This window comes from Trematomus bernacchii, unplaced genomic scaffold, assembly GCF_902827165.1.
Source record: "Trematomus bernacchii unplaced genomic scaffold, fTreBer1.1, whole genome shotgun sequence".
NCBI lineage: Eukaryota > Metazoa > Chordata > Actinopteri > Perciformes > Nototheniidae > Trematomus > Trematomus bernacchii.
The window spans coordinates 1103381-1115491 of NW_022987802.1; the positions used below are offsets into that span (position 1 = coordinate 1103381).

The following is a 12111-nucleotide window of genomic DNA, read 5'->3' on the forward strand; positions in this document are numbered from 1 at the left end:
CATGTTATCTTTTCACCCTGGGTGTGTGAGACAAGTGAAACCACACTTAAAACCTCCGGAATTAAAACATTATAATCGAGTTTGAGCACTAATATACCCATGTTTTTAACACTTTAGCGGGGTAAACATGTTATCTTTTCACCCTGGGTCTATGGGTCTCTGAGACCCTTCTAACAGCAGTGACTCTGCTGCCTGCATTTAAACAGATTCACCCGTTTATAACATTATTTTAGCCCTGATCAGAGCCATGTTTTCTGGGTAACACAGCGAGGTGCTGTACCCTCGGTCTCTGGGTCTATGGGTCTCTGAGACCCTGCTAACAGCAGTGACTCTGCTGCCTGCATTTAAATAGGTTCACCAGTTTATAACATTACTTTAGCCCTGATCAGAGCCATGTTTTCTGGGTAACACAGCGAGGTGCTGTACCCTGGGTCTCTGGGTCTATGGGTATCTGATACCCTGCTAAAAGCAGTGATTCTGCTGTTTTTAGCTTCTTGTACATTTAACAACTTAAATATGATTAATATGTACATTTTCCTGTTTATACTTTTCATTTCATTTCATTTCAAACCTTTATTTAACCAGATGGTCCCATTGAGATCATAGATCTCTTTTTCAAGGGAGACCTGCAGATACTGACACGTTTATGTCCATAACTCCGTATGTTTATGTCGTCCAATGTACTCTGTTTAAAAACTACTATTATGACTGAATTAAAAGAGTTTGACAGTATTTTAACACTCATGTAGCCATGTTTGCAGCCCTGTTCACTGGGTAAGAAGTGAGTTACCCTCTCCTGTTGAATTAAAACATTTCCCACGACTCTGACCACTAATGTACCCATGATTCAGACACTTATTCCTGGGTAAATATGTTATCTTTTCACCCTGGGTGTGTGATACAAGTGAAGCCACACTTAAAACCTCCTGAATTAGAACATTTCCCACGACTTTAAACACTACTGTACCCATGTTTTGCATACTTATTCCTGGGTAAATATGTTATCTTTTCACCCTGGGTGTGTGTTTTTCTGCCTGTGAGTGTGATATCCTGCTTAAAGCAGTGATTCTGCTGTTGTTAGCTTCTTGTACATTTAACAACATAAATATGATTAATATGTACATTTTCCTGTCTATACTGACACGTTTATGTCCATAACTCCGTATGTTTATGTCGTCCAATGTACACTGTCTAAAAACGACTATTATGACTGAATTAAAAGAGTTTGACAGTATTTTAACACTCATGTAACCATGTTTGCAGCCCTGTTCACTGGGTAAGACGTGAATTACCCTCTCCTGTTGAATTAAAACATTTCCCACGACTCTGACCACTAATGTACCCATGATTCAGACACTTATTCCTGGGTAAATATGTTATCTTTTCACCCTGGGTGTGTGATACAAGTGAAGCCACACTTAAAACCTCCTGAATTAAAACATTTCCCACGACTTTAAACACTAATGTACCCATGTTTTGCACACTTATTCCTGGGTAAATATGTTATCTTTTCACCCTGGGTGTGTGATACAAGTGAAGCCACACTTAAAACCTCCTGAATTAAAACATTTCCCACGACATTAAACACTAATGTACCCATGTTTTTCACACTTATTCCGGGGTAAACATGTTATCTTTTCACCCTGGGTGTGTGAGACAAGTGAAACCACACTTAAAACCTCCGGAATTAAAACATTATAATCGAGTTTGAGCACTAATATACCCATGTTTTTAACACTTTAGCGGGGTAAACATGTTATCTTTACACCCTGGGTCTATGGGTCTCTGAGACCCTTCTAACAGCAGTGACTCTGCTGCCTGCATTTAAACAGATTCACCCGTTTATAACATTACTTTAGCCCTGATCAGAGCCATGTTTTCTGGGTAACACAGCGAGGTGCTGTACCCTGGGTCTCTGGGTCTATGGGTATCTGATACCCTGCTAAAAGCAGTGATTCTGCTGTTTTTAGCTTCTTGTACATTTAACAACATAAATATGATTAATATGTACATTTTCCTGTTTATACTTTTCATTTCATTTCATTTCAAACCTTTATTTAACCAGATGGTCCCAATGAGATCATAGATCTCTTTTTCAAGGGAGACCTGCAGATACTGACACGTTTATGTCCATAACTCCGTATGTTTATGTCGTCCAATGTACTCTGTTTAAAAACTGCTATTATAACTGAATTAAAAGAGTTTGGCAGTATTTTAACACTCATGTAGCCATGTTTGCAGCCCTGTTCACTGGGTAAGAAGTGAGTTACCCTCTCCTGTTGAATTAAAACATTTCCCACGACTCTGACCACTAATGTACCCATGATTCAGACACTTATTCCTGGGTAAATATGTTATCTTTTCACCCTGGGTGTGTGATACAAGTGAAGCCACACTTAAAACCTCCTGAATTAGAACATTTCCTACAACTTTAAACACTACTGTACCCATGTTTTGCATACTTATTCCTGGGTAAATATGTTATCTTTTCACCCTGGGTGTGTGTATTTCTGCCTGTGAGTGTGATATCCTGCTTAAAGCAGTGATTCTGCTGTTTTTAGCTTCTTGTACATTTAACAACATAAATATGATTAATATGTACATTTTCCTGTCTATACTGACACGTTTATGTCCATAACTCCGTATGTTTATGTCTTCCAATGTACACTGTCTAAAAACGACTATTATGACTGAATTCAAAGAGTTTGACAGTATTTTAACACTCATGTAGCCATGTTTGCAGTCCTGTTCACTGGGTAAGACGGGAATTACCCTCTCCTGTTGAATTAAAACATTTCCCACGACTCTGACCACTAATGTACCCATGATTCAGACACTTATTCCTGGGTAAATATGTTATCTTTTCGCCCTGGGTGTGTGATACAAGTGAAGCCACACTTAAAACCTCCTGAATTAAAACATTTCCCACGACTTTAAACACTAATGTACCCATGTTTTGCACACTTATTCCTGGGTAAATATGTTATCTTTTCACCCTGGGTGTGTGTATTTCTGCTTGTGAGTGTGATATCCTGCTTAAAGCAGTGATTCTGCTGGTTTTAGCTTCTTGTACATTTAACAACATAAATATGATTAATATGTACATTTTCCTGTCTATACTTTTCATTTCATTTCATTTCAAACCTTTATTTAACCAGATGGTCCCATTGAGATCATAGATCTCTTTTTCAAGGGAGACCTGCAGATACTGACACGTTTATGTCCATAACTCCGTATGTTTATGTCGTCCAATGTACTCTGTTTAAAAACTACTATTATGACTGAATTAAAAGAGTTTGACAGTATTTTAACACTCATGTAGCCATGTTTGCAGCCCTGTTCACTGGGTAAGAAGTGAGTTACCCTCTCCTGTTGAATTAAAACATTTCCCACGACTCTGACCACTAATGTACCCATGATTCAGACACTTATTCCGGGGTAAACATGTTATCTTTTCACCCTGGGTGTGTGAGACAAGTGAAACCACACTTAAAACCTCCGGAATTAAAACATTATAATCGAGTTTGAGCACTAATATACCCATGTTTTTAACACTTTAGCGGGGTAAACATGTTATCTTTACACCCTGGGTCTATGGGTCTCTGAGACCCTTCTAACAGCAGTGACTCTGCTGCCTGCATTTAAACAGATTCACCCGTTTATAACATTACTTTAGCCCTGATCAGAGCCATGTTTTCTGGGTAACACAGCGAGGTGCTGTACCCTGGGTCTCTGGGTCTATGGGTATCTGATACCCTGCTAAAAGCAGTGATTCTGCTGTTTTTAGCTTCTTGTACATTTAACAACATAAATATGATTAATATGTACATTTTCCTGTTTATACTTTTCATTTCATTTCATTTCAAACCTTTATTTAACCAGATGGTCCCAATGAGATCATAGATCTCTTTTTCAAGGGAGACCTGGAGATACTGACACGTTTATGTCCATAACTCCGTATGTTTATGTCGTCCAATGTACTCTGTTTAAAATTACTATTATGACTGAATTAAAAGAGTTTGGCAGTATTTTAACACTCATGTAGCCATGTTTGCAGCCCTGTTCACTGGGTAAGAAGTGAGTTACCCTCTCCTGTTGAATTAAAACATTTCCCACGACTCTGACCACTAATGTACCCATGATTCAGACACTTATTCCTGGGTAAATATGTTATCTTTTCACCCTGGGTGTGTGATACAAGTGAAGCCACACTTAAAACCTCCTGAATTAGAACATTTCCTACAACTTTAAACACTACTGTACCCATGTTTTGCATACTTATTCCTGGGTAAATATGTTATCTTTTCACCTTGGGTGTGTGTATTTCTGCCTGTGAGTGTGATATCCTGCTTAAAGCAGTGATTCTGCTGTTTTTAGCTTCTTGTACATTTAACAACATAAATATCATTAACATGTACATTTTCCTGTCCATACTGACACGTTTATGTCCATAACTCCGTATGTTTATGTCGTCCAATGTACACTGTCTAAAAACGACTATTATGACTGAATTAAAAGAGTTTGACAGTATTTTAACACTCATGTAGCCATGTTTGCAGCCCTGTTCACTGGGTAAGACGTGAATTACCCTCTCCTGTTGAATTAAAACATTTCCCACGACTCTGACCACTAATGTACCCATGATTCAGACACTTATTCCTGGGTAAATATGTTATCTTTTCGCCCTGGGTGTGTGATACAAGTGAAGCCACACTTAAAACCTCCTGAATTAAAACATTTCCCACGACTTTAAACACTAATGTACCCATGTTTTGCAGACTTATTCCTGGGTAAATATGTTATCTTTTCACCCTGGGGGTGTGATACTATTGAAGCCACACTTAAAACCTCCTGAATTAAAACATTTCCCACGACATTAAACACTAATGTACCCATGTTTTTCACACTTATTCCGGGGTAAACATGTTATCTTTTCACCCTGGGTGTGTGAGACAAGTGAAACCACACTTAAAACCTCCGGAATTAAAACATTATAATCGAGTTTGAGCACTAATATACCCATGTTTTTTAACACTTTAGCGGGGTAAACATGTTATCTTTTCACCCTGGGTCTATGGGTCTCTGAGACCCTTCTAACAGCAGTGACTCTGCTGCCTGCATTTAAACAGATTCACCCGTTTATAACATTACTTTAGCCCTGATCAGAGCCATGTTTTCTGGGTAACACAGCGAGGTGCTGTACCCTGGGTCTCTGGGTCTATGGGTCTCTGAGACCCTGCTAACAGCAGTGACTCTGCTCCCTGCATTTAAACAGATTCACCAGTTTATAACATTACTTTAGCCCTGATCAGAGCCATGTTTTCTGGGTAACACAGCGAGGTGCTGTACCCTGGGTCTCTGGGTCTATGGGTATCTGATACCCTGCTAAAAGCAGTGATTCTGCTGTTTTTAGCTTCTTGTACATTTAACAACATAAATATGATTAATATGTACATTTTCCTGTCTATACTTTTCATTTCATTTCATTTCAAACCTTTATTTAACCAGATGGTCCCATTGAGATCATATATCTCTTTTTCAAGGGAGACCTGCAGATACTGACACGTTTATGTCCATAACTCCGTACGTTTATGTCGTCCAATGTACACTGTCTAGAAATTACTATTATGACTGAATTAAAAGAGTTTGACAGTATTTTAACACTCATGTAGCCATGTTTGCAGCCCTGTTCACTGGGTAAGAAGTGAGTTACCCTCTCCTGTTGAATTAAAACATGTCCCACGACTCTGACCACTAATGTACCCATGATTCAGACACTTATTCCTGGGTAAATATGTTATCTTTTCACCCTGGGTGTGTGATACAAGTGAAGCCACATTTAAAACCTCCTGAATTAAAACATTTCCCACAACTTTAAACACTAATGTATCCATGTTTTTCACACTTATTCCTGGGTAAATATGTTAACTTTTCACCCTGGGTGTGTGATACAAGTGAAGCCACACTTAAAACCTCCTGAATAAAAACATTTCCCACGACTTTAAACACTAATGTACCCATGTTTTGCACACTTATTCCTGGGTAAATATGTTATCTTTTCACCCTGGGTGTGTGTATTTCTGCCTGTGAGTGTGATATCCTGCTTAAAGCAGTAATTCTGCTGTTTTTAGCTTCTTGTACATTTAACAACATAAATATGATTAATATGTACATTTTCCTGTCTATTCTGACACGTTTATGTCCATAACTCCGTATGTTTATGTCGTCCAATGTACACTGTCTAAAAACGACTATTATGACTGAATTAAAAGAGTTTGACAGTATTTTAACACTCATGTAGCCATGTTTGCAGCCCTGTTCACTGGGTAAGACATGAATTACCCTCTCCTGTTGAATTAAAACATTTCCCACGACTCTGACCACTAATGTACCCATGATTCAGACACTTATTCCTGGGTAAATATGTTATCTTTTCGCCCTGGGTGTGTGATACAAGTGAAGCCACACTTAAAACCTCCTGAATTAAAACATTTCCCACGAGTTTAAACACTAATGTACCCATGTTTTGCACACTTATTCCTGGGTAAATATGTTATCTTTTCACCCTGGGTGTGTGTATTTCTGCCTGTGGGTGTGATATCCTGCTTAAAGCAGTGGTTCTGCTGTTTTTAGCTTCTTGTACATTTAACCACATAAATATGATTGATATGTACATTTTCCTGTCTATACTGACACGTTTATGTCCATAACTCCGTATGTTTATGTCGTCCAATGTACACTATGTACACTATGTCGTCCAATGTACACTGTCTAAAAACAACAATAATGAGTGAATTAAAACATTTTGGCCGCTCATAGGACTCATGGTGTGCAAGGTTATGGAGGAGTGCCACTGTTAGGGACTCATGCTGGAGGTCTCTAGTCCGTCCTTTGGGTCTCTGAGACCCTGCTAACAGCAGTGACTCTGCTGCCTGCATTTAAACAGATTCACCAGTTTATAACATTACTTTAGCCCTGATCAGAGCCATGTTTTCTGGGTAACACAGCGAGGTGCTGTACCCTGGGTCTATGGGTCTCTGAGACCCTGCTAACAGCAGTGACTCTGCTGCCTGCATTTAAACAGATTCACCAGTTTATAACATTACTTTAGCCCTGACCAGAGCCATGTTTTCTGGGTAACACAGCGAGGTGCTGTACCCTGGGTCTATGGGTCTCTGAGACCCTGCTAACAGCAGTGACTCTGCTGCCTGCATTTAAACAGATTCACCAGTTTATAACATTACTTTAGCCCTGATCAGAGCCATGTTTTCTGGGTAACACAGCGAGGTGCTGTACCCTGGGTCTATGGGTCTCTGAGACCCTGCTAACAGCAGTGACTCTGCTGCCTGCATTTAAACAGATTCACCAGTTTATAACATTACTTTAGCCCTGATCAGAGCCATGTTTTCTGGGTAACACAGCGAGGTGCTGTACCCTGGGTCTATGGGTCTCTGAGACCCTGCTAACAGCAGTGACTCTGCTGCCTGCATTTAAACAGATTCACCAGTTTATAACATTACTTTAGCCCTGATCAGAGCCATGTTTTCTGGGTAACACAGCGAGGTGCTGTACCCTGGGTCTATGGGTGTCTGAGACCCTGCTAACAGCAGTGACTCTGCTGCTTGCATTTAAACAGATTCACCAGTTTAAGACTGCATGATAACATGCATTGTAGTTCTGGCACATGTTTAGATTCTGCTATTTCTGCTGAAATAGCACTTTATGAACTACCAGTTTTCATTAAATGACTCTGTCTCCTGAATTAAAACATTTCCCACGACTTTGACCACTAATGTACCCATGATTCAGACACTTATTCCTGGGTAAATATGTTATCTTTTCACCCTGGGTGTGTGTGAGACAAGTGAAACCACACTTAAAACCTCCTGAATTAAAACATTTCCCACGACTTTGACCACTAATGTACCCATGATTCAGACACTTATTCCTGGGTAAATATGTTATCTGTTCACACTGGGTGTGTGTGACACAAGTGAACTGAGTCAGCCTGCTAACAACCACCAGTCTGCTGTCATTTTAAACATGCTCCCCGACTTTTTAACACACTTTTACCCATGATTCAGACACTTATTCCTGGGTAAATATGTTATCTTTTCACCCTGGGTGTGTGTGACACCATCTGGTGGAACATTTGTGAATTACACTAAAATCCAAAACTTTAATGTTTTTTAGCTTAGCGAAATAATGGTTTAATGACCCCAATGTAATGATCATTTATGATTCTGCAGACGTTGTCTACACGTGTATCACAACGGCTTATTTGTTTTAGAAAACTCGTTTCGTAAGTTATTTTTTTGTCAATATGCACTGTTTGTATGTCCCATGTACATGTCTGTACATATGGCCTCACGCACTACTAATGGAGGGTTAGTGGACTAAAAGCTTTAGGAATCCAAAGTACAACATATAATAAGTACCCTGTATCAAGATTGATGCAAAACAAGTGACATTTGACCTTTTTAGAGAGGTTTAGCACAAAAAAACTTCTACGGGGTTTAATTATTAGGTCGGTCACAACAGAAACATGCAGGAACCAGCAGATGGCAGCAGAACCAAACAGTTGTTGGGGGGGGGGGGGGGGGGGGGGGGGGTTGCTTACACTGCACACACCTCCACCAGAAGGCTTTAGTGCAGGGTTAAAGCATTACAAACAAAATGGACTATCACTGAGTTGTTGGTAGAAGCAGGTTCACTGAGGTTTCATCTTTTTTCTAGATACCTTTGATGAAAAACGATGTAAAGCATTACCAAGTGGACAACAGTCCTAAAAGGCTCCAGCTTGTGTCACCTAATTTAATAATTAATAAAAGAGGCCAAAAGGTACCAAAAATAGTCTAATTTTGATTGAGCCTGCCCAAAGTGACCAATCTTAGTAACAAATATGTTCTTGGAAAAATATTTCCCCAAGGCAAACGTTTTGGACAAAGAACTGCCGATCTTAACATTAAACATTAAAGTTAAGGCAGGGGGGCCAAACATAGACACTTGATAGTTTATTAATTCCCATAATCCTCAGCTGCACTGATAATTAGCTAATGTTAGCATGCTTCAAGGTTAAACTAACATGTTCCACATTTCAAACAATAGCATTTAATTTAAGTAAAGGTGAAAAAGCAGGGACTCACATGGCTGTAGACTGTTGTTTATTGAATATATTACATCATCATTACATTGTCATTATAGTTCCAAAGGGTGAATGCTTCACAACAAAATATTAAAACACAATGACAACAGTAAGTGGTTTAACATCACAATGCCTAACATACAGTACACCTGAAATCCTGTCAAATCTACTTTTTACGAGGATATGTTAAAACAAATACATTTTAATATTGACCTTAAATATGCATGAATAGGCAGCACATAATATGTGTTTTAACAGAATAGTAATATTTAACATTTGAGGGAAATTCAAGCCAAATCTGAGTTAAATCAAGCATATACAATATTGTTGTTGTGCTTTATGTTGATCTCTATCTATTCATATATCCCTTTAAATAATTATTATAGGAAACACAATCTAACTTGGTCAACATATTCCTTTTATATTTCAGCAGCAGGACCCTTCTTCAGAAATCTTAATATGACTCCTTTAATTTGAGGCAGACCCAGGCCATAAACGATAGGGTTATTGAGGGGGGGAATGATCAGATACTCTAAAGACAAAATAACTGTGATGCTTGGATTCAGTTGATCAGCCTCAATTCGAGTCAGAGACAGCTCGCAGAAGAGAGAGATGGAGTAGGTCATAAAGGTCACGATGTGAGGCAGGCAGGTTTGTAACGCCTTTCCTCTGAATTCAGACGATCTCCTCCTGCAGACCAGCAGAATCCGTAGATATGTGTACAGGACGAAGCATAGGGGGATTAGGATGCTGGTCACCGTGAGAAAGTGACCTGTGACTTTGTTTGGAGTGGTGTCCACACAGGAGAGCTGCACCACAGGCCAGTTAGAGCAGAAAATCCTGTGCAGTTTATTTCCACACAGCGGTAATTCAACAGTAAGATAGAGACAGAAGCCCATCGTAAACACTGGGTAGAAAACAGCAACAAGCACAAGAAACTGTACCTTCTTAAACGTCATTTTACTGTGATAGTGTAAGGGCTGACAGATAGCAATGAATCTATCGTAGGCCATGATGGTGAGGATGGTCAGCTCACAGGAAGCATAGGTGTAAATAACATACATCTGAATAAAGCATAATGGACGTGAGACCAAATGAGAGTCAGAGAGGATGTCCTGCAGGAACCTGGGGAAGAATCCAGCTGAGCCAAACAGAGAGTTTACACACAGACAGCTGATGAAAATATACATGGGCTGATGCAGAGACTTCTCCAGGAACACTGCCACAATAATGACCATGTTAGCAGAGACTATAGTCACATAGATGAACAGACACAAGATGAAGAACAGGTATCTGAGGGGCCCAAAGTCTGCAAACAGAGTCAACTGAAAGTAGGGAGGGTTCAGGCTGCTGTTGCTCGTCATGTCTGCTCCAAAGAGAGGAACAATACACGAACTGTTAATGAGAACTTCTTAGCAAAATGTCAGATATTAATACAAAATCAGCCTGTGTGCATGCATGTGAATTGCAAAATCTCCTACAGTTGTATGTGACCATGTTAAATATGACATCTGGGAAAATCTCACCTCCACATACAGTAGTTCACAGACTTATTCAGGCTCTCTGTATCTGCGAAGAAAGGGGGAATATAAATGCACAATAAAGGAAATGTTCAGAGGAAAATGTCATAATTCAACACCGACGGTAATACAAAAACACAAGCGTGCGTGCATGTGAATTGCGACCTTCCTAACACTTGTACTTGACAATATTGAATTTAACTTCAGGTAGCTGGAGAAGAGAAGCACACACATGAAGGGCAGGAAAAAAGTCTCATAAACTACATGAACCACCAACATGGTAATTCGCATTGATTTAAACATTATTTCACACTCCTACACATTGCCTCCTTCATGTTTGCAAGTTGGCCCAAACAGAGAACACATTCATAGACAGAACAAGAGTTATAGAAAGGAGATGCAAGACTTAAGGAAAGGTCACAAGCAGACAATAATCAATACAATCACATTTGAAGTAAGTCAAATATAAGTGATAATATATTTTTTCCTTATGTTAAATACATATATGTGCACACATACTTGCATGCAGAAGCAGTATACACTTTTATACAGTATGACTATCTACGTGTCAAGGTACTAACAATAAATCAACATATGTTACTCAATATTAATATATTAATATTAATACAAAATCAGCCTGCATGCATGCATGTGAATTGTAAAATCTCCTAGGGTTGTACGTGACAATATTGTGCTGGGAATATCTCACCTCCACATACACTACATGCAGCAAAGATCTGGCATGTCTCAGTTATTCAAACAGGAGTTCACAGACTTACTCTCTTTCTATATCTGGATAAAAAGGAGGGAATATAAATGCAACATGTCCTAATTCAACACATACAATACTAAAAACCACAATAACCTGCATGCATATGAATGGCAAACTCTCACAGTTGGACCTGACAATAGTAAATATAAATTTCAAGTAACTGAAGAAGTGATGTACACAAACTAAGACCTTCTCATAAACTGCATGCACCACAATCCTGGCATTTCTCAGTTATTTAAACAGTATTTCACTCACATTTAAAATGTTTGTGTTTGCACCTAAAGCAAAAAGAGAGATGCATTCAAAGATCAACCGGTAAAGGAAAGGAGAGGAAGACCTGAAAAAAAGGCTAAACTTGCCCTAGCCAGCATATAGTATCATCACATTGAAGGGTAATGTAAGTGAGAATCGTCCATAGCATATACACCATGTTAATCAATGCTTGCATAAGAATAACAGATTAAATAAATTCAACACATTCAGTACATCAGTACATTTAAATACACTCATACAGAATAATGATTGACTTACTGATTCCATGCGTGAAAGTGTGCTGTAGGAACATTCACATATGTTATACTTATGTTCAGATCAGCACTATAACCTTGAAAGCTTTCAATATAATTAGGACAACTATTAAAGAGATCCACAGTCAGTAGTGTGTTTTACAATAG

The 12111-nt window shown here is 38.9% G+C and overlaps 1 protein-coding gene across 1 annotated transcript; it reads right to left on the reverse strand.

Annotated features, from left to right (window-relative positions):
- Positions 1 to 9564: 9564 nt before the first annotated feature.
- LOC117498282 (olfactory receptor 51L1-like) lies at positions 9565 to 10509 on the reverse strand. The gene has a single exon (XM_034150295.1). It carries the CDS (start codon positions 10507 to 10509, stop codon positions 9565 to 9567), a length of 945 nt encoding a protein of 314 aa, XP_034006186.1.
- Positions 10510 to 12111: the final 1602 nt, after the last annotated feature.

Bases quoted from the DNA above. Each gene is read 5' to 3' on its own strand.
- LOC117498282 (XM_034150295.1), bottom strand. From the start codon at position 10,509: ATGACGAGCAACAGCAGCCTGAACCCTCCCTACTTTCAGTTGACTCTG.